We start from the raw sequence: 23,593 nt of genomic DNA on the forward strand, positions 1-23,593 counted from the left end.
TCTGTGGCTAGAATAGTATCTCTTTGTCTCCATATTTTCATCTCAGACCTCGACAAAAGTGGAGAAAAGGGACCAAATACAAATTGGGGCAACTTTGTGCAGCAATGTGTCGAAGTTGCTTAGTGTTGGGATTCCTCATGCCTAGTTGGCCATCCAAAATCAGCCAACCGGGCCTGATGTTTTACAGAGAGGGAGGCAGACACTGCCAAAGGGCAGTTCATCCCCTCCCAATATACCTGTCATAAGGAGGGTGGGATAAGTTACTTGCCCAGAGTGCCTGCGTTCTCTATGCATTTATAGCCATTTATACAGGTTCGTCCAGATTTTTCCTCTTTTTTGTTTTCTGGAAATATTTTCTAAGTGGATTGTGAGTGTGCTTTGTATTTGTTTCAGATTTCCTTTCGCGGCAAGGGACTGAAATTAGCCAGGTTGAAATTACCCATCATACAGGAGTCAGGTCATGATTGGGATTTTCAGAAAGACAGTGCTGCAACAGAGCATAGTCAACATGTTGGAGAACTTCAGGCATTTTATGCATATGCTATGCAGTGAGTAGGCACTTACACAGGGGCTTTATCCTTCCAGATAACAAGTGCCATATTTACTGCATTGTTATAGAAAGCAACAGAGCACATGCACAAGAGGCCGGTGGTGGCACGATACATTGAACTGTGAGGCAGAAATACGGTGTCCTGAGAGTCCGTAAGGAAGGAGGAATTGGGCTGCAACCACACCGGGTTGCAGGAAGCAGTGAGAAACAGGAAGAGCATCCAAAAGGCTGCAATGTGAGGCAGGGCCGAAGAGGAGTTGGAAAGCTTGGAGAGGGGCCACAGCAGAAAAGACAGTGAGTGTTTGTCCTACAGAGAGAGAAATGTGGACGCCTCGAGGTAAAGGGCTTCTTTTTTCTACAGGCGGCATGTTTTTGTTTGACTAGATGCTTGTTTGAATGGAAAACCATTCAGGAATGGTCAGGACAATGTCAGAAGAATGATGTGTGTGTCTGTGTGTGAGGGAGGGAGGAGGGAGTAGTATTTCTGTGAGCAGTGCTCACATGGCCACATGTGGGCTGACAAAAAAGGAAAAGGCAGCTATTCTCTTTCTGGATGTAATTTGCAAACCATCATTAATTAAATAATGCTGTCCTCTTTTTCTTCCAGACTAGCTTAAGCTGTAACAGAGTGTAATCTGTTGAATAATAAATATCCTTGTGTTTCACCAAACGTTGTTTTACTACACTATGATGCATGTCAAGAAGAAATCTGTGGTTCTCCTTGAACATCTCCAAAGTTGTTTAGATTTGCCTTCTTAACAAGCTTTTAATGTAATAACTACAGAGGAGTATCATAAGGCAATGTTTCCCAAACTTGTGTGAGCTGCCAGGCCCTGTAGGTGGTTTGCAGATGGTCTGGAGACCATATTAAAATAATAAAATCATAAACTGGAGAGTTAAAACACGGGCAATAAGAGTGCCGAGCGGGCCACAAATGTGTGGCAGGAATGTCATTTACAAACGTAAGGGATGGGCCACAAAGGCTGCTCGCTGATGGAGGGACCTACGAGTTTTCACCAACTTCTCCAGCGTTCTGCATGGGCCAGCCTTCGCATCCACCAAAAACCGTTTCTAAGATGCGAATGGCTGGGAAGCCGATTTATGGGGCTGCCTAGTTCATGCCGTCATGTAGGGCAAGGATGCGGATACATTTGAGCAAAACCGGCTTTCCGTCAACAGTGGGCGAGTGGAGGCGCTGAGGCTGCTGCTGCCCTGCATGGCCACGTGCAGTAGATCGGCTTCCACACCAAGAAAGCCAAGCCTGTTGCATGTGATCTGTTGCCTACAGACTCGAATGGACAGTAGGGTTGACTCACCTGCCTGCTCAGCCTGCAGTTCGGGAGGGCTGTGGATCTGACAGGCGCTGCCCGTCAGGCTGGGGTTACGGCTGCTTGATAGCACTGGAACGGGTGTCACTGGCCTAGGGTGATCTGAGCATCTCTGAATGTACACGGTTAAATTTTCACGCTATAAATCATCTCCAAATTACAAACGTCCTCAAATGCTGGTTCTCACTTCAAATTCAAACCTGTTAGGTTTTCGTGAATTCCAACGGGAAATATTTACTCTGTGCAAGTTACCTTTTTAACCCCTAAATGGCTCATAAAATATTTATAACCTTTATATTCTGCTCAATAGCACATCAAAAATGACACGGATACGTGTGTTTCTCCTCTCCAAGGCTGTGCGCTAACATGAACACGAAATGGCTACTTTTCATCATGCTGTAGCCTCCTTAGTGACGAATGCGTTCGGTCTACAACAGAAAACAGGTCTGTATCTGCATTCTGCAAACAGCAGCTCTCTTCTGAGCAGCCAGACAAAACCCCCGGATCTGCATACCTTCAAATGCTGGGATATAAAAACCAGGGGCTTCATTTTATTTCCTAAGAGAAGCTAGCCTGCAAAGAATTTCTGTTCTTTTCACCCTGTGTTAGACACAGATGATTAGTCTGAAAGGTAAAGAAAATTCTCTTCAAGTAAATGAATCTATTCATACTTAGATGAGCTATTCTTCTGCTTTGGCAACCTGTGGAAATGGTAATCTAATCATGCCACAGTACTAGTATCCAATATGCTGAAAGCTTGTAATTCACAGCTCAAGGGGAATGTGGAAGATAGTTGAGAATGCAGTAATTATAGGGTTGGTGCTAGAATGAGCAGTGAAATAATGTGTATTATTTTGTTCATAAGCAGAATTTTTTTTTAGCCCACAGCAAGCAGGTTGTGTGAGCAACCGAACTGCAGGTTTTTTGTCTTTGACACAAAGCCGTAGGACATCTGGTGCTATTAACTATAATTCCCTGCATGCCCCAGTAACACCTTTATACAAATATATGCACATGCATATACACTTACCTTAAAGCTGAAGAAAACTCCAGAAAAACAATTTCTGAGTGTCTCCTCCTATGCTGTTTTGTGAAGCAAAGAACTGGTCGGGGACTAAGTTGTATTCGGATCCAAACCAGTTAATGCTGGGGACACTGGCCTCTTAACTCCAATCTGTGGTGTCAAATAAACGAGTTTACCTCTAGGAAAGGATCACCTGGGCAGCTTCACCCTCATCTAGAAGGGCTCATGGCACTGGCCGAGCCCTTGAAGCTCTTCTTTTCATTTAGTTTTGGGCTGTTTTGTGCTTTGAGTAAGAACGGTTAGTGTTAAAAGGTACTTTGGGACTTAACACGTATTGTGTGGAAGCTATGGAGAGACCGAATAATCCCTCCCAGTGTCATATGCCGAGGAAGCTGAGAATGCCACCCAAAAGGAGCATTCTGTAAGAAACCAAAGATAAAAATTGAAGCTCAGGAGAAAAGCATGCCTTGACATTTTTTTAATCATGTAAGATGAGAAAGAAAGCAAAACTCAAAGGCAGAGTTCAAGATGCACATAGTTTTTTATGTGTATGCATGGGTGGCTATATTTGTGTGTTCAGACAAGCACATGCACACGGGTATTTATTGTACTTGCGGTCTCCTCTTTCTTACTCCACGTACACTTCCAGTGCCTCGCCTACGAAGTGCCTCGCCTACCTGTCACCCTAACACATATTATACAATGTAGAGTAAGATTTTCCGAATGCATTTCCAAGAATAATAATGCCCATATTGTTTTTATTAGAAAATTGCATGTGCACAGTAACAACTCATCAAGCCTCTGCCTCATCTGGCAAAGTGCAAAAAACCATTGTGCAGACAGGAACATGTGTTAATGATGCAACTGATGTTAAAATTGTCACGTAGGATGGATTTCACACATGGCAGGCTGTGGAAGCTCACGGGAAGCTCAGTTCTCAACCAAGTGGCATGCAGCAGTCTGAAGAATGTGCAAAGTAGCCTTTTAAATCCATTTTTTCTTTTGACAATAATTTAGGGGGGAGGGGAAAGCACTGTTATCTCAGTTCTCCTTAGTGAGGCTAATACAATGATCTAGGAGGTCTTACTTTTAACTTGTACCGGTGGAAGTGAGGAAAACAAATCTCTGGAATATTTCAGAGCAATTTAGGACACTTCTAAAACCAAAAGCTCTTTGACTGTAATACTAACTTAAATTACAGTGAATAGTGCCTTCCATCCTGAAGGACTCTATAACACGTTCAACAGAGCTTGAGTCCATTCTGCTGTACAAGCATCGCAAGGTTTGAAATTATTGTCTTCTCATTTCTATCGTGACAGGTTTTGCACGTATAGAGTTCATAAATATAGACATTTTCTCTATTAAGCATCTAAATTCCATTTCCCATGCTTAAAAATCAACACAAAGAGGTTCCACACAGGCATACATAAAGAACATTAAGGGTATGCCTTTCCAACTTCACAATCTCAACTTTTATATAAAGAAAAATGTTTATTTTTTCTTGAATGATGTACGAATATTAGAAAAGAAGAAAAAAGAAAATCCTCTAGACCAGTCATTTTTTATTTAGCTCTAGAGGGTTAAAAAGAAATTGCTCACAAGAGGAAAACAGGGAGGAAAAATATGAAACAATCTTGTCCTGTTGAGATGAAACTTTTCTCTTGATAAACAGGTCAAATCAGCAGGTTCCCAATCTCAAAGAAAACTGCTGTGGTGGCCCGCTTGGCTGTTAATACGGAGCACATTCAAGACATGTATAGAAAAGTCAACTGAATGGGATAACAAGGAAAATATGACTCATCCACAGTCCTAAGCACTAAATTCAGGAAAACTGTTAAGAAAGATCTTTTTGATTGAATGACATTGTGGATGTGATAAGATTCCTTTGAAATTATTAAAATCTAATCATTCACACTTTTTCTAATCATTCTGCAGGTGGGAAGTGTGTGCCCTGAGAAATCTTAGATAGAGGCAAGTTCATGCACACACTTTGTTGCTGTTTTCTTCACCCAAGTCGTTCAGCCAAAAAACCTTGAATATTGCCCTTTTTAGTCTTTAAAAGCTGAAGGGAATTAGACCTGCCAGCACTTCAACAGACTCTGAGGAAAACAAAGGTCGCAGGAGGAGACTGCTGGCTCGGTGTGCTGCACTCCTCTCTGCAGCAAAGTCTCCTTAACTCTGGAAATTCTCCAAAAGTACCATGGTTATTCCAGAATAACTCTTTGTCTGGATACCCTTAATCCCAAATAAAAAGTGGGGGTGTAGCGATTCAGTTTAAACCACTTCCATAATGCATAATTGCTCCCGAGCAATAGCTCTTCTGGAAAACGTCCAATAAGCCTCAAACCGTCCTCTCAGCTGGGTGCAGAGCAGCCGTGGATGATGATGCTGTGGCCTACAGCTACACACAGTCTGTATGTCCTCTTAGATCCCCTGTGATAAAAACTAAATGGTATTAATATTGTTGGTAACAAGAGCTGACTGAATTACTCACTGGAACTGATTTTAATCTTGAATTTATAATTTTCCCCAGTTCCCAAGTTGTTTGCGAACAGTCCTCATTATTACAGACATATTTGTTTATCGATTGTTGACAGAGAATTTACGAAAAGAAGACCCTGGCCTGTGGACAGATTCATCATCTGTCCATTTAAATTATTTGCTTTTTGTGCTGAGTGATTGGTATTTGACAGTGACTCTGTAGTTTGATGAGAATAACAAATAATGAATAACCACATGTTCTCAGCAATGTTAACCAGGCAGATAAAGGTGCTGGTATTAAGGGAGACATTCTTCAAACATCCATGCCAACAGAAATCGAGGTCATATAAAGGTTTTCAAGCAAAGCAGAGCCGAACTGAACAGCCTGAGTTGAACGAGGTTGCGGATGGCTCTGCTGAGCGTCCTTCTTTTCATAGAAAATTCACAGCTATTTCTATTCGTTTATTTATTTATTTATTTTTATCTGACCAGTATGGACAAGAGGACCCAGACCTGATTCTTCCCCTTTGTTTCACGTCCCATAAGTCTGTGGGAGCATCTTCAGTCAGAGGTTTGGGTTACCTTCTGATTCACAGTGAGCCAGTGGATCTCACAGACTGAGATTTTTATTCCAAACAAAACACCAAGTTTGCAGGAGGAATAGCTGTATGCAATGAATGGGCCTTATTAGAGAAGTGATTAAAGAAGAGGACATTTCAGGCTGGGGGAGAAAATAAGAGGACATTTCAGGCTGGGGCAGAAAATAAGAGGACATTTCAGGCTGGGGCAGAAAATAATAGAGCGAGAACTCAAAAACTGGAACTTTGGTTAAAAATTTGATTTAGACTCTTTCCTGCATCTCATGCACTTAGGAGTGTGAAGGGTTTGCCATGTGTGTGTGAAATTGTATGGATTTGTAAGATTCACTTTGCTGGCATTCACAAAGATTTTGTATTGGCCTTGTGATCTTCAGAAAGCAGTTCTGTAGTCTAGAGACTCAAAAGGTCTAAATACTTTGAAGTGTCAAAATTCATTTGGGCGTGTTTGCTTTCTCTTCTTACATATTAAATAGATGGCCTGGGTTTACCTTTTAACTTATCCAGCACAAAACATCTAAGTTTACCTTTTAACTAAGCCAGGACAAAATGCATCATTCATTTTTTACAATTATGTAAATGTAGGAAATGCAAATATTATTTTGCTGTCTAGGGTTTAGGGGAAAGGGAGGTTTATCCCAGGCTGAGACCATGAGCACTAATTCCAAAATCTCTGGCTAAAGGAAATTGTAATTGGAAAATAAATACTATGTGGTTTTGGGAGAGAAAAGTTTACTCACGTTGGTTTTTTACTGTGACAATGCTTCTTGTCCTTGTGGAAATTAGGTAAAAGAAACCTCTGTTTTTTGCCACTGGAACGAAATTACATTAATTCAGCCATCAGGGTTTCAGGATCATGTTGGCAAGTTTACAGTTTCCACCTCTACTAAACTGATGGGGTTTTTTAAAGAAAAAAGAAACAAAGGAATGAAAAAAAAAAAACAAACCTGGACTGTCATCAGAGATGCAGCTGATGTCTCCAAGGTAGTTATGGGAGCTTGTGTCAGACATCTCCTACAAACTGTGAATCTGAATTTCTTCAGGGCCTGTTTTACAAGCATTTCTTTAATAAATGGATAAATATGTGTAAAGAAATGAGAATGTCTTTCACTCAAATCTTGTTTAAAAGTAACACAAGACTGGTCTGTCCTCTTTCATGTGTGCCAGGCCCCCGTCTTCCTTTGTCTAAATGTCTTCTGGGAATTGGTGATGTCTTCTTGCTAGTTCAGGACTCCCAACAAGTGATTTTTGGGCTCAGATTTATTGAAATGCTCTCATCTGTACGCTCTGGTGACTGTAAATGAGATGTCAGTATTTTTTGTGCTCAGGACACTCAGCCTGATCATTAGAAATTTCTCACACCAAGACAGTATTTTCAGCTGATTTGTTGTGCCATTAACTACGACTCTTGTAAAAATAATCTAATAGATAAAAGGATGAGGTCACTCACAGTGACCTCAAGCCTGTCACTGAGCAAGGCCATAACTTATTAATTTGAATTTAAAATGGGAAGATAGAAACCAGGTTTTGGTGTAGATGTTAAATTCTCTCAACACAGAATATGTATTTCATATATATTTTTGATATGCCTTGTTCCCCAAGCGATTCCATTTTTTATAGGTTTTAAAAAACGTTAATGTCCTCGGGCTTGAGTCAGTTTTGCTATTTAACTGAAATTGGGCCAAAGATAAGTATAATTTCTTGTGTAAACCCTTCGTCTACGTTTCCTTCTCATTTGAGAAGGGATTGTATTTTCCCCCACGGCACCTGAGGATCTGCCCCGACAGCTGACTTTTAGCAGGTCATCCGATAACCTTATCAGGACCACAGGGGAGGCAGGACTTTTGAGTTGGGTCATAATTCTCTCTCTCAGGTGACAAGTTACTGTTCAGCCTGGAGCATGAATTTAGTCATAATTTTCCCTCTTCCCTTCCTTCCTCCTGCTACAAGTGGCTCTTGCTTTTGGTTTTTTGTTTGGGGCTTTTTTTAAGGAAATATGCAATCATAACTTGCTTGGTTTAGACATTCCTGCTTGGACTGGAACACCCCAAAAGCAATACCTGTGCTGAAAAATGCAGCACTGGCTGGGTAAAAACAAGTCAGTACTTCCCTGGCTGAACAGATGTTCTTGCTCAGACCCACATGATGCTTTCCTTCCTGGATCCTGGTTTTCTACATTTATGTTTCTTAGCAATTCTCTGTGAGAATAGCATAGTGTGTTGTTATACCTGCCTAGCTCTTTTGAGTTACAGTGAACTACATTGAAACTGATGCTAAAATGATATAGATCAATTCTTGGGGTGCTTCATGGCAATTTATAGCAGCGAAAAGGTTGTTCGTGTGGCTTTTATCAATCACATTCTTCTTTTAGTTTGTATTGGCTTTTATTTTCTTGTCTTTGGCATTTGTACAGTTTCTTCCCAACACATATCTGATTAAAACACAGCAGCCCTTCATCACTGCTGTCATTTGAATAACTTTTAACTCTTAGCCAAACTATTTAATATAGTCTTAGATATCAAGTAGCATAAAATAAGATTCTCAAAACAAATTGAAAGGTAGACTTCTGAGACCATGTGAGAGCAGTAAAGCCTTGATGCCACTGGGGACTGAGTAAAAAAGCTTGAGCATATACTTCCTTTTAAGATGGGAGTTTAAAGAGATTTGAGTCCTTTGCTGGATCAGGTGACAAAGTGCTTTCTGCCGCAAGGAATCACAACATATATTCATCAGCATCACAAGGCAGTTTGTTTAATAAAATAGGTAGCTACTGTACCAAAAATAGCAAATTCCATCTCATATAGGTTGTATTAAGCACATTTGAATAGTCTATGTTAGAGCAATGCCTTTCTTGGTTGCTTGAAAGCTTCTGAACAGCCTTAGGGTTGAGGAACACACAAAACTGGTGTACCTACATTTCTGTACTTGCTGTGTGTACCAGTACCATAATGACTAGAGGAATATAACTGTCCCATATGTATATACACCTGTCTCATAGTGCAGAACTACCCCAGTGTAAGTCAACTTTGAAAAGTTCATTAGAAACAATGCTACTGACTGTATTCTGTGGTTTATTTGATTTACCTTTCAAAAAATCATACAATCATAGAATAGTTTGGGTTGAAAGGGACCTTTATAGGTCATCTAGTCCAACCCCACTGAAATCAACAGGGACATCTTCAACTTAATCAGGTTGCTCAGAGCCCCGTCCAACCTGACCTTGAATGTTTCCAGGGATGGGGCATCTACCACCTCTCCGGGCAACCTGTTCCAGTGTTTCACCACCCTCATTGTAAAAGATTTCTTCTTTATACCTAGTCTAAACTTACCTTCTGTTAGTTTAAATCCATTATCCCTTGTCCTATTGCAACAGGCCCTGCTAAAAAGTTTGTCCCCATCTTTCCTGTAGGCCCCCCCTTTAAGTACTGGAAGGCCACAATAAGGTCTCCTCGGAGGCTTCTCTTCTCCAGGCTGAACAACCCCAAATCTCTCAGCCTGTCCTTATAGGAGAGGTGCTCCAGCCCTCTGATCATTTTTGTGGCCCTCCTCTGGACCCGCTCCAACAGGTCCATGTCCTTCCTGTGCTGAGGGCTCCAGAGCTGGATGCAGCACTCCAGGTGGGGTCTCACCAGAGCGGAGTAGAGGGGCAGAATCACCTTCATCGACCTGCTAACCACACTTCTTTTGATGCAGCCCAGGATGTGGTTCCCAGATATAAAACTAACCAAACCACGCAGGCAGAAATTAACTCAAATAATAGAGCAACCCTGAGAACTGATTGTCACTCAGAAAATTAAAGAAGGTTCTTAAGCTTCACAAATTGTCATCAGATAAAAGTATGCCTATACAGTTTTCAGCGAATTCAACTGGATGTAATTGATAACAATGTACAGCTTGTTTGCACACCATGACATAAAAGCAAATCAGTTTAAAATCAGTCAACTGATACAGTTAATTGGAATAAATTCTTTGAGTGAATCACTCCTATTTCCACTGCATTTTCCTTTAGGTTTTTAAAAAAAGACCTTATCAGTCATATCCACTTCTAAATGTATCCACATCAGGGGTGGGTTTGCAGCAATTTAAACTAATTGATTTCTAAGCCAATTTAGATGCATCACTAATCAAATTCTGTGAGACCAGCTTGATGCCAATGTGTGCAATGATACAGAATTCTGCTTACCCCACCTTAAGTTTATTAAGTATTCAGAAAACCACTGGGAGTAAAAACCAGTAGAAGCTTGTTTTCTTGCTAACATCAGCAGCAAACAAAGAAGGTACACTTCCAGACTGAGGAGAAGGGAACAACTTTTACAGTCATTTCTTTCTTATACAGGAATCACACTTTGAAGTGTCAATACCCCAGCCAAATGCTGCCTTTTGAAAGTTAGTTGCAATGAAGAGTTTAAAAAGAAAATCCTTGCAGTAATGTTGAAAACAGCGATGTCCAACTATGCTAATATCCAGCTAGCTTAAATGCTACATGATCAGATTACTCAGAGATAATTGCCTTGCTTAAGTCTCCTCTAGGTTCACAGGTTAGTTTCTGGGATTCACAGATTTAGAAGAGGAGAATCCTAATTATTCTCTAGTCCGACCTCCTACATGACAAAAGCTGTACAATTTCAACCTGCAATTTCTCCATCAAATTGATGACAAGCTTATCTTAAAATGACTGACTGCTAACTTGCTTTATCATCAGTCATCTCCATTGCCACCGTGGGAGGATGAGAGACTGGCAGCAAAGGATCAGGCAGGACAAAATGCAGTGCTTCTTAATGAACGGCAAAGGAGGGCATGATGTACAGTCATGAATAACAGGTGGGCTTGGTTCTGACCACACGTCTGCCCTGATATATCTCCAGGTTTGATAGGATTCAAGTCTCCTGTGTATTGGCTCCCCAGATATTAAATATCCCATTTGCAACTGAGGGGAAACCATATATACAAGAGTATATTAATATGTCCAGCAGCAGTAGTTACAAATACGACATGATCATTTCAAGAGATAGCACCTACAGTAATATACCCAAACAGAATGGCAAGCGTATCAGGAACAGTGTGGCCAGTAGGACTACGGAAGTCATCGTCCCCCTGTACTCAGCACTGGTGAGGCCCCACCTCGAGTACTGTGTCCAGTAAAACTCACCACAAAAAAAGGCATTGAGGTGCTGGGGCATGTCCAGAGAAGGGCAACGAAGCTGGTGAAGGGTCTGGAGCACAAGTCTTATGAGGAGCAACTGAGGGAACTGGTGTTGTTTAGCCTGGAGAAAAGGAGGCTGAGGGGAGACCTTATGGCTCTCTACAACTACCTGAGTGGAGGTTGTAGCCGGGTGGGGGTTGGTCTCTTCTCCCAAGTAACAGACGATAGGACAAGAGGAAATGGCCTCAAGTTGCACGAGGGGAGGTTTAGACTGGATATTAGGAAAAATTTCTTCACCAAAAGGGTTGTCAAGCATTGGAACAGGTGGAGTCACCATCCCTGGAGGTATTTAAAAGAGGGGTAGACATAGTGCTTAGAGATATGGTTTAGTGGTGGGTTTTGTCAGAGTTAGTTGGTGGTTGGACTAGATGATCTGAAAGGTCCCTTCCAACTCAGGCAATCCTATGATTCTATGCTTGCTGCCCAACTATATGTTGAAAGAGCTACTGGTATAGTCTGGAAATTAGGTTGCGTATTCACAGTTCAGGTCATGTTTTCAGGAACCCAGATCCAATACAGAAATGTAAATGAGAGACAGGTTTTCAAGGGATTAGCCCTAAGAAGTTGCAACGTGCACTTGCAGTCCAAGTCTTTACAGCCAACCATTCCTCAGTAGTCAAAAAAATAAGTGATTGTTTTCTCAGGGTATGCTTGGATTTTAAACTTTTTAAATACAACGTCCTAGCTAAGGTGGCTAGACACTTGCAGAAAGTTCATCCCTCTGTGTTTCTGAAAATCCAGGCTTTGATTCTTGCTCTGTGTTTTTACTTAAATAGCTGCTTACATATATGTGTCTGTATTTGGTTAGTACAACACCACATTAAAAACAAAATTGCCCATTTTGTTTTATTAACAAAATTGCCAGAGGGAAAAAGATGCAAATTCTGGAATTTGAGAGTGTTGCAGTAACACATAACAAAGTGTTATATCAAAGTGCCAGTGAAGTTGCTTCCTGGAAAAATATATGGGAAAAGGATCTGATTTCATCAAGCTGCATATTATTACATTTATTTACTCTCACACATTCTTGGTCTAAGTGGGATAAACTACCATATTTCACAAGGTTTCCTCTGTTTTCCATAAATGCCTTTTATAAGATGAATGTATTGATATTCAGAAAGCTTATGAATTTCTTACCATGGTGATTTTATGACATGTAAATTCTGAAACATAAAATATCCTTTTTTTAATCTAAAATTCTAATGTTTCTCATATTCCATGAGTGCTCTAAAAGGGGGGGGGGGAGCATGAAGCATTTGGTGAAGTACTTAAGTGCAGAAAGCATTTGTATGGTTTGCTAGACTCAGTTTAAGCTATAGATCAGTGTTTCCCTGATTTTCTCAGGAAAAAAAAAAGCTGTACGGATGAAAAGAGATGATAAATAATTCATATGCTAACGAAAAAAGACCATGCTGCTGCATTGTTTTTCTTTTTTTCTTTTCACTCTTCTCCAATATGCTTCATTGAATGTAGAGGCTGATGTTCTGTATCAGATACCTCCTACTAGGACTGTTTTGAAGCCGTTTGAATCTTCAAAGTTCTCGGAGAGCATCTGTCTGGAACAGACTCACACCATCATCCCTGCAGATCTTGGTGGTGTTTTTCCAGATGCTTTGTTGGTAGCCAGAGTTTAAGGACAAGGTCAAAATAGTTTCACTTCTGTCTTCCTTCTCAGCCAGACTGAATTTCAGTTTGAGCAGCTATTCATATGTGGTCCGTGGGTTTGTAACTTCATCACGTCCCATGAGCCAATGGTCAGGATTGAACCTGCCTGTAAAGCACCACCTCCATAGGTACGGTGCAGTTTGATCCCATGGAGACAGCTGCTGGCAAGGGAATGCCAGAAACAAATGCTCCTGTTGTCCCCTCCAGCTGCTCGCTCCAGGTAAAAAGGCAAGGGAGCTCATATGCATTAGCTGAAATGAAATCTAGGGTTTGCACGTGGTCATATTCTTACCTATTTTATGTCATCTTCAGAAAAGATAAAGTCAAGTCCTAATTGCTTGACACCAGTAAAGATCACAGATTTTAGGAGTAAAGTATTATAAGCCATCCTAGCAGTGATCCACTTTGGGTAATGACTTTCAGTTTATGTGAAATCTTTTTTCCAGAGTTTCGGTTGGTTATAGACTTCTTGGCTTTGGGGCCAAATGAGTTGAATTGCTTAATTTGCTTGCTGTTAATGTCCTGGTAATTTTTATGTATAGCGAAGTTCAGCTATGGCTATATAATACAAGGAGTGAAGTGGGTCTCATAGGAAGCCTACATGCACTGAATTTTGTCTGTGCATCCATAATTTGTGGTGATATCCTAGTGATAAACTGCATTTCGCAGACACCTTTGTCTGTCTCACCTGTTCTCTCTACACTAATTCAGCTTCCCTGGGATAGCAATTAAACTTCTGACTGGCATCAGCAGCTTCCAGCAGCAGACATTAAAAGAAAAAAAAAAAATCTGCTTGAGAAATATTCGCCTGTCATCCACGGACTATGCACGTGCAGATTTTCTAACTCAATCCATTTGAGATGCAGGATGAGCCATATTTAGTCTCACCCCCCTCTTAGGTTTCAGGACATCTTTTACTGTACCCAGCTGGGAAGCTGGAGGCACCCTACTTGCAAACGAAAATGTCCAGATTTATGCAAAGATCACCAGCACCGGCATGTAGACCTCAGAATACATGGGATGTTAAATTGTAACATTGTGGTGCTATTGGAGTAAAGATGCTTTAGACACTTTGTATGGATGGCTGAAGGATTTTAGTTATCAGTTATGCCTGTTTCCAAATCCAGTGTACCTTAGGCTTTTGTTGGATAAGGTATCTGGTTTTGTTGTGCGGGTGTAGGGAAAAAGCATGGCCTTGGCAGAACCATGAAGATGGCATGGTACAGAGATTTCAGTAGTTCTCATTTGGGATAATGACATCCATAAGTCACTCTGGTATTATTCCCTTGGGCAGTTTAGAACTTCTTATGAAAATCTTTATTTCAGTTATTTAATAGTAAATCTCTGCATCCTCAGAAGCCATCGGCTATATGACAATAGTTTTTTATTAAGAAAATGCATGCTCTGTTTGCATACCAATTTTTTGCATGTACAAATAACAATACAGCATCTGAAACCCTATTTCCAAGCATTCCCCCCAAACCTCAACAGAGTCAGGAAATAAGCGCATGGTAAAGAGAATAACAGCTCTGTGCGAGTCTAACAAGCCAAATCAAGCGCTGCACCTCTGTGTGGGGAGCCTGGGGGCTGCCGTTGTGAAGCTCAGGTCTCCTTGGATGTGCCTACGTCCGTGTTTTGTGTCGCGGTTGTGTGAGGTGCAAGGGCACTGCTGTTAACATACCTGTTTAACAGACAGTGTAGCAGAAGACGGAGGTCCATCTGCACGGGGTGGAAGAACTCCTGCCTTGAACCTCGATACTTAGTTGTGCACAAGTTGTGTCCTTTGCTGCTCCTTTCAAACTGTGCAATTAGTCGTTTTCCTCAAGAGAAACACTATTATTTTAATTAACTTTAAATTTGCACTTTCATTTATTCTTGTATTTGTTAACCAAGCGTATAGGAGACTGCCAAATTAGAAAGATATTGCTTACATATCTCATCACTTGAATCGTTCAAAGGCCTGCATGAATTTGATCTCCTCACAAATATAGTAATCTGCCTTGGGGTTCTCCTGAGCACCCATTCACTGAGCTAAAAATCTGTGTTTGCGTGCTGATGTTTGTTCCCGAGGGCTCATCTCCCCAGTGAGCATGTTTAAACAACTGAAGTGCTCTTACAATGAAACATTCAAATTCAAGCCTTTATTATTATGCAATCTGGGATTATTTTTTTTATCATTAGACTTCCTTCTGAACTGGGTGGTTGACACTCCCTGTTCCAAATTCCTGTCCCATGAGCTAGTTGTTTGGAAAAACTGGCTAGGAGGACAAACACCGTGACTGTTTTTTTTCTTCTTTTTTCTTAATCTGGAGAAAGTGCTTTTTCACTAGGTATTTGGGATTAAACTGTAACCCGAAGGCAGGCCACAGAAATGGGATAAAGATCAAAACAAAAAAGAGAGCCTTGCGTCTTGCTTAGTGCATTGATCCAGCTGGAAACGATGGGCCTGATTCAAGGTGCTTTGAGAGTCAGGATTCTTGCACATGACTTAACTAGTTTCTGGATTAAACCTTACATATGCCCTAGGAAAGAAACGTATACCTGCGCCAGCAGCACATGTGCTCTGGAAAAGAATATGAAAAGCTTCTCTATATTGTGACAAACGGAAGGTTCATATACGTTTGCTATTCAGAAAAAGTTATTTCTCATTAACTCCATGTCTAAACAACTTTTAATGAAAAATCAGACTACTTTGACTTGACTCTCCAGTCAGATCAGTTTCCGTACAGAACTTCGCTCCTTGATCCATGTCCAAGAACATATTTATCAAGGAATTTATACAGCCCTTGAAATTCACTTCCTGATGTGAATTAAACTAACTTTCATGTGCAAAACCCCTCGAGAATTCCCTGTGTGTGAAGTGAGGATTTCTCCATCTTTTTCACGCGTCCCATGATCCTGTAATCTTCTCCCTCAGAGTCCTCCTGCCGGGCAGTCCATGTCTGCTGCGGGACAGCTGGATGGATGAGCTTCCCCTTTGCCCACGGGGACAAAGCGATGTGATGTGCTCTTCCCGCACCGACTGACCGCTCAGGCTCTTCTTGGCTGCACAAGGAGAGCGCCTCCAAGGTTTTGTCATTTTCCCTGGGGAGTACCCCTTTTGTTTTCAAGCAGCTTAGCATTCAAAAGACCATAGCCACTTGAAAAAAGCCAGCAGATCCTTCAGGTTGCCATGTTGCAAGTTGCCAGGTTCTTGAAAGCACCCAAAGAAAAACCGATGCACCGAATCCCTTTCCTTGTTGTGCTTCAGCCGTCGGGAGGGCTCGGCCGGCTACGACATTTAGAGAGCAGCTGCCTCCGACGGCGGCGGCCGGAGCATTGTTTTGTTGTCGTTTCTGCAGAGGAGCGGCGGGAGCTTACATCATTTCCAGTAATGAAGTGCCTGGGGTTCTTTTATGACTTGCACACTCCGCTTCTCCGGAGCTGTACAGCGTGTGCTGCGTGACTCCAGGAAACTGAGGATTTGTTTTGACTTGCTAAGAGAGCGTTTGCTGTTTCTCTTTACAATTTCACCGTATGACTTGTCAATTCTCTCCCCCTTTTAAGAATAACTTCAGATTTAATTAGCTGAGCGCAAACATCTTTCATTGCAGTGTGGATTAGACTCCTCATTGAGTACATTTACCAACAGAATGAAAGACATCTTAATCAGGCGTTTCTGTATTTGTACTGCTGTGTCCAGAGTGCCTGGTAGCTGTCAATAGACAGTTGCTATTGACTCTCTTTCTAGGGGGCGATGACCGGTGATGTGGGGACCAGTCTTGTTAAGGCTTGCTTTTTATTTTTGAAGCTCTCTCGCCTACCTAAGAGCACTTTTCAAGTGTGTTTCTTTATCATTTCCCTCTGTGCCGTGTAAGAAAAATACTTACGAGATTTGCTGGGACGTCCTGAAGGTGCTGGCATCTCCCCAGGAGCTCCACAGTGACCCTGCCTACCATATTTTAAATGGGCCAATTTATACTTTGCTGAATTGCAAAGCAGCATTGCACACAAACCTCTGTTTGACAAGTTTGGCACCAGCTTCCCAAAGCTTTACCTCCATATACCTCTTGTGTATGTGCTTTGAATTCTTCAGTGGTGAATTTCGGTTTGCATTTCCACCCCTCAGAGAACATTCTCCAGACCACAAACCACCTGGGTCCTTTCTGGGGTATCATCACCCAAGCAGCATCCCGCACGATTCTCTGTAAGTCCCGGAGTAAATGGTTGTGCTGCAGCGACAGCAGGTGATTTGCCTGAGCGTGCACAGTCACAACAAATGCTTTTTAGCAGCATCAAAACTGATGAAGAACGGCACCAAATTCACAATCCCCTTTGTAAAATTGTCATCCTTTCTGTTAGTTCCAGCTATTGGTCTTGTCATAAGCACTTTAAAAAACACCTTTAGCCCTTATCAACTATTTATTTTCCCAGAGTTAAAATTTGACAAGTTCATTTTTAGCCATCTCTTCTCTCAAAGATGCCGTGGTTTCTGTTTGATTCTTCAGAAGTGAATCATAGTTTCAAAACCCTCACTACCTTAGTGAAACACTCTTTTTCCATTAGCACTCAACGTGTTTAACATGGGTTCAGACATGTTATCAGAAACTTATACGAGTCCTTAAAAAAAAAAAAAATCCCGTGTGATTTCATGCCCTGGAAACACCTTTTACGCTATAACTATTCCTACAGCTATCGGGAGATATGAGGCATATGGATCTGAGCTAGTCAAATTAATACCATAATGGCTCCTGGCTCGACAAGCACGTACAGTGCAAACAGAGAGCAGAACAGCTGTAGCAGAGTTACCTTTTATGTGGGTGGCATAGACGTCTGCCAATTAAAATGAACTGATGAATAATTCCTTGCCATATGATTACTGTTAATAAGAATTTATGTTAACATGTTTGTGTCTGAACTTCACACAGGTTCATGCCTGCATTTATTTTCTTAAAAAACAGAGCATATCGTGATTGGTTTTTTGTTCTTAATGGACTTTCTTTCCTCGTTTGAAAGCATTCCAGGACTTCAGCAATGCAGAGCTGCCAGCTGTCCCTTAAAGGAAGATGGTTTTATCTCCATGCAGTGCTTTCTGCATGTAATTCTGTAAACACAGGCCAATAGTTTTTAACCTGGGAACCTCAAGCTAATCTTCTAAATCCATATAGAAGCACTTACAAACAGAGCATGGCCTTCAAAATATGAAAAGAGTAGTCCTCATGAACTTTTATTAAAGCCTCTGTTCGTGCAAACGTTTATACTTACTTTCCTTTAAGTAGTCCCACTGACTGACAGGCTTTAGCCATTGACTTCATTACACTAACTCCCTGTGTGTAAAATTAAACATTTTTTTTCCAGAACAGATACGTTATATTTATGATGAGAAAATTAGGCATGGCAAAATGTTGCCTTAAATATGTCTTCAGCAGCTTACAAAGCATTTCAAAGTATTTGAGAAGTCTGTGCAACAAGTGAGACATTTTATAGTAAGAAATACACAAGTCCAAGCACGGTGAGTGTTAACAGACTTTGACCGAGGATGGTTTGGGGATCTCACTCTGATCAGAAAAATGTAGTTTAAAATTCTACATAAGCTTGATAAATACAGTAGGCAAGGGTAGAGAGACAGAAAACAATTGCAATAAAACAGTACAGTTTAGCTAGGATAAGTGGTTGGAGACTCATCATCCTTGTGAATCTTGTTTGGAAGCCATGAGCAGAACAAACGTTTTGGTGGACTTGTTCCCATGGGACTTAGAACAGTTAGTAGAAAATGTACTGGAGAAAACAATCCTGAAAAGACTAAAGAGGAACTTGGCAAATAGGTAATTTCTTGCCCTCTACTGGCAATTCTGCCACTCACATCAGTAGGAACAGAGGACACTGATAAGTGAGGTATTTCCATGGCACTTACATGGGAGCTTTTGGGGGCTCTTTGGCTAACAGCATCCTCCTTACGTCTGCTCTGTCCATGCTCACTGGTGCTTTGAGATCATATTTGCATCCGTTTTCCCTGCAGCGTCAATAAATCAAGAACTCTCATGTGTTTTTTTCCAGTGTCATCCTGCATTACCACCTATAAGAAGACACCACCTCCAGTCCCACCAAGAACCACAACCAAACCATTTATTTCCATCACAGCCCAGAGCAGCACAGAGTCTGCCCAAGATGCGTATATGGATGGGCACGGACAGAGGGGAGATATCATCAGTCAGTCTGGACTTAGCAACTCCACAGAGAGCTTGGACAGTATGAAGGCACTAACAGCCGCTATCGAAGCTGCCAACGCGCAGATCCATGGCCCTGCAAGTCAACATGTAGGGAACAATACTGCCACCGTCACCACCACCACAACCATTGCCACCGTTGCAGTAGAAGATAGAAAGAAGGACCACTTCAAGAAAAACAGATGCTTATCTATTGGAATTCAGGTGTGGTATGGGATGTCGGTTATATGCCTGCCATTGTTTTGGATTTCTACATTTGTTTTACTGCTCATTATGCAATGCTTTGTGTATTTTTCTTCTTTTCCTGACAGCTACCTGTGTAGAAATTGCAACAGCATAATCATTCCGCGTGGTACTAATGATGTTTTACTAATTTATCATAAAAACATCAGATGCAAGGACTTGTTTAAGTCTCCTTGCTGCTTGTTATTCAGCTCTGTTAAATTACACACATGAGCACTAATCTATGAATCATAACACAGCGGGGGTCAGAAAGGCATGAATTAAATCATTGAAAGGGAATGTGTAAAACAATGATTTACATTACACTATCACCCAAAAAATATTTTCGTCCAGCCTCACTGAATTAATTGTCACTGCTTATTCATGCATTTCATAATGACTGGTAGCCGCTTGAATGAGGCAGCATTGTTCCTATCTCAGCCACAAGAGCAGAGGATAAGTTCCTTCTGATTTGCCCTTGTTAAAGAAAATTACCTTTTGTTACCTCTAGTGGAATGAAACAAGAAAACTAACCCTGCCAAAGTTCACTCCTATTTACAGAAAGGAGAAGAGCAAATAAACTAGGCCAATTTAATCTGGTTTCCTAATTAATCTTTCCCATACCCCCTCAAAAGAGGGACTCCAACTATCTGCTTGCAGGATTAGTTTTTGCAACAAAGTACTTGAATTTACAGTCAACTGAGAATCAACACAGGTTTTGATGGGAGACGAATCCCAAGCAAATAGAATAGCAATCCACAGCTTATCGGCCTTCACAAGAAGACATGATTTTTTTTTCTTGCAGACGGAGGTTGTAAGCACAGCACTATGTGCCTGGACAGGCTTATCTGATTAGCAAAGCCTAAGAATTTACCGTGAAATCTCTGCATCAGCCTGATGAGATGAGAGGTGCTGTGTAGAAGTATGCCATTCCAGGGGCAGCTCCTGGAGAAGCTGTGACTTTTCTCTTTCTTCTTTCTTGGAATGGCAATAATTACTGTTGCCTGTGGGTTCAGGCTACTGCCTTTTTCTGCTTCACAGCTGTTTGGTTTGGGTATGTTCTGAAAGAAAAGCTGACGTTCAATGTTATGCACAGGAGTAAGATCCAGGTGGGACAGGGATAGAGAAAATCTATTTTCTCTATCCAGGGATAGACAAAAGCTCTTCTACTACTTATTCCCATATCCAGCCAAGCCTAAGGTGCTATTTTATTGTTGTAAACCCTCCTTTCACCGAGCAAAACAACAAAGGCTCCTTAGCAGGCAAGGTAAGGGGTAGGAAGAAATAATTTCCATGTTTGCAGAAGCCAAAACGAGCAACAGTAACGTGAATCAGAGCTCTTGAGGCACCATCTCCCCGTTGTCTCTTCTTAAGGTGGTGTTACTGCAAGTAACAAATGCTGCTTCTGAGAGGTATAGGGGCCTCAGTTTCCTGAGATCTGAGGAAACCAGAGCCTCGAATGCTGTTCAAGCCTTTGAAAATCTCCCTCTAAAATTTTGAGATTTACAGATGACCAGCATAATCATAATTGAAAGCTGCCTGGGGATGGTACGTGAGGAGCTGCCCCAGTAGTTTTTGTGTACAACCCAATGGAGATGCCTAAAGAAGGGATTACATGAAGCAAAACCTTCAGCAGTGATAACAGCCTTACAGGTTTCCTGCTCGTGCATCGTGCCACCCTCCCAGTTGTGCCCAGCAATGAGATTTTTAGGGTCAGATAGGCTTCACAAATAAAAGAAAACTACTTTGCCAGTCTGCTGTCTGGCCCGTTTTGCAGCATCATTGCACAAGCAGTCATGCTGGTACGGCTGAAGGAGTAGTGTGGGAGTGGAAATACCGTAAGATTGCTGTTGCTGCCAGAAATTACTTCTTTTAGAGACAACCACCCTAAAATAGGTAGGTAGGCTGTCAGCCCTCTGACTGGCGGTATGAAGTCAGTCTCTCTCCACTGACTGTAAAGGCAGCCTAGTTTAGGCTTAGACTGAACTCAGACCAGGTATACACCTTACTTATAGCCTGGCCTGTCTCTGTGAAGCAGGGCAAGCTGCTTTAGCCAGAAGCATATTCTTGGTTTGCTTCCTCCTCTAATAAATAAACCTAATGTGCACTTGTGTTGAACCTCCATGCGTGTCCTCCGCACCCCTCAGTCACTCTTAGGACACCACAAGCCTTTGCGGTAAATCTGTTTAGCAAACAAGTAAAACAAAGCAAAGCAAAACTCTTCCATCAAAAGGTTGCTTCTCTGTCAGTTATGGGATTTAAGGCGTAGTTATCTCCCCAAAAGCCTCAGTATCAGGTAAGTACCCCACTTCACTAAACACCTCTGTAACTCCCATCCCTCCTTGAGCACTTTTCCTGCATAGCTGTTGAATTGTCTCTCAACAAGTTTACTTACTGCTGGAACAGATGCTAACTACAGATGGAGATTTTGTACACCTGGGGTCAGAGTGGTCCACAGGTCACTTCGTAACACTGCTGTGGTCCAAAAATCCTGCGTGCCAGAATTATTTTTTTTTCTTGTATGACTAAAAATGTCATATATAGCATTGGGAATTATCAGTTACACTGATTGGGCCCAGAAGTCTGCAATTTTGCTCAAAGACACATCTGTGGTTAAATTTTAACTTTATACCGTTGGTATAAAACTTCTCACGGCGATGGAGAGGTGGTATAAAGTTCCTGCCTGTGTTCCTGGGGACCACCTGTTTGCATGATGAAGCAGTGAAGAAAATGTATTCCAAGAGCTGCATCTGCTTTCTTTAAATCTTATCTGTACAGTGCTCTGATTCAGGGCGCTAACATTTTAACAAAATAAATGCATAATTTTGACATGAGTTCACATCTGCATGCACGTACAGACTAACAGGTAAAACAAAACAAATGGTGGAGCGCAGCGCATGGAGTTACTGCAGCTCGGATTTGCTCTGGCAAATGTGAGCATTCAGCCTCCATAAAATACTGGATAAACTCCATCTGCATTTTGCAGGCCAAATGTTGTCTTACCAGAAATGTTTTCTAGATTAACAAGAATGATGAATATTCACTAATAACATCAGAAATGGGCACAGCACAGATAAACTGACTAGATGAAGGTAGTTATGTGCAGACACTTAGTAGTCATGCATAGAAATTGTAAGTACATAAGTGATATCTCTGCCAAAATACATTCTAATTAGCTGGTTAATTTTTTTTAAGGTTGATGGTGCTGAAGAATCCACCAAATCAGGTGAAAATAAAGCAACCAGTAAGTTCCAGTCCATAGGAGTTCAAGTAGAGGAGGAGAAGTGGTGAGTAAAAGTTAATATTGTTTTTCTAAAGTAAATAATTATGCCGCAACTAATTTTTAAGAGCCCTAGTTCCTGCACGCACAACCATATAAACCTGCTTCCTGGATGAATTGTTAGATCACCCAGCTGAAAAGCTGAGTCTTATAAAAGCTGTAGCTCTTATTTCTCAGAGGGGATTTTTCAGGACCAGTGGGAGAAGTGGAAGAAAAGTGCCACATATTTTGAAGGTCAATATACGTTTCATAAACTCTTCTTCCCCGGAAAATCCACCCAAACAGCGGAAGGTGATGCAGCTGGAGTATTAGTCTCGGGATGGCTGCAGCAGCAAAGAGTTGATGGAGAAGTTTGTTTTTCAGCAGAGTAATTTCAGCCACGCGGAGCAGCGCAGTGGCAGAGCCAAACCGATTGCTTTTGCTCAGGTATCTCGCCCAGACATCTCTGCATTACAGCAGCTCCCTTGCAAAAAATCGTTGAGATTAAAAAGCAAGCCTGTAAAACTCAGTCCTCTCTCCACTCTGCAGTGTAACCTGAATTAGTAAACAAATACGCTCCAACAAAAAATGAAAAAAAGATATAGAATAGTTGGTGTCTTCAAGGGTTCTTTCTTCTGGATGACAATATGCAGTTACACTGCAGGGCAGCATAACTGCACATGGCCCTTTCCAGCCACAGAACATTTCCCAGTGCTTGACCACATCTACAAACCCTAATTCTTGCCCAAAGCTGGACTCGGAGGCTGAAGAGAAGCTGGTCTCTCCCCTGGCCTCTTCAGTGTGGAGACCTGCCCGGTGCCGCTGCGGCTGCAAGCGCCCACCGAAACCTTTGTTCATTTTTCCCAAGCCTTTTGGGCACAGGGAAACTTTCGGATCCTGGAGCCATTTTGTTGATAACTCGCCGTACCTTATTGCAGGAGAAGCCTTGGGGCAGTGTCGCTTGTTGGGGAGGGAAGAGTTGCCCTTGCAATCTCTCCAGAGAAAACCTGGGTGCAGCAAATCCAAGATGACAAAATTAGGGCCCTCTGCCCTCCTCCA

General features: G+C 41.7%; 1 protein-coding gene across 7 annotated transcripts in view; it reads left to right on the forward strand.

The window, feature by feature from the left end:
• The window catches only part of DLGAP1 (DLG associated protein 1), a 462,862-nt gene that overhangs the window by 415,677 nt on the left and 23,592 nt on the right, over positions 1–23,593 (forward strand). For all 7 annotated transcript variants that reach the window (XM_074576757.1, XM_074576758.1, XM_074576754.1 and 4 more), the window contains 2 exons: positions 18,884–19,257; positions 22,471–22,562. In XM_074576757.1, coding sequence (XP_074432858.1) covers positions 18,884–19,257; positions 22,471–22,562 — 466 coding nt within the window. The remainder of the gene's footprint in view (positions 1–18,883; positions 19,258–22,470; positions 22,563–23,593) is intronic.

Source organism: Larus michahellis, chromosome 2 (genome assembly GCF_964199755.1).
Source record: "Larus michahellis chromosome 2, bLarMic1.1, whole genome shotgun sequence".
NCBI lineage: Eukaryota > Metazoa > Chordata > Aves > Charadriiformes > Laridae > Larus > Larus michahellis.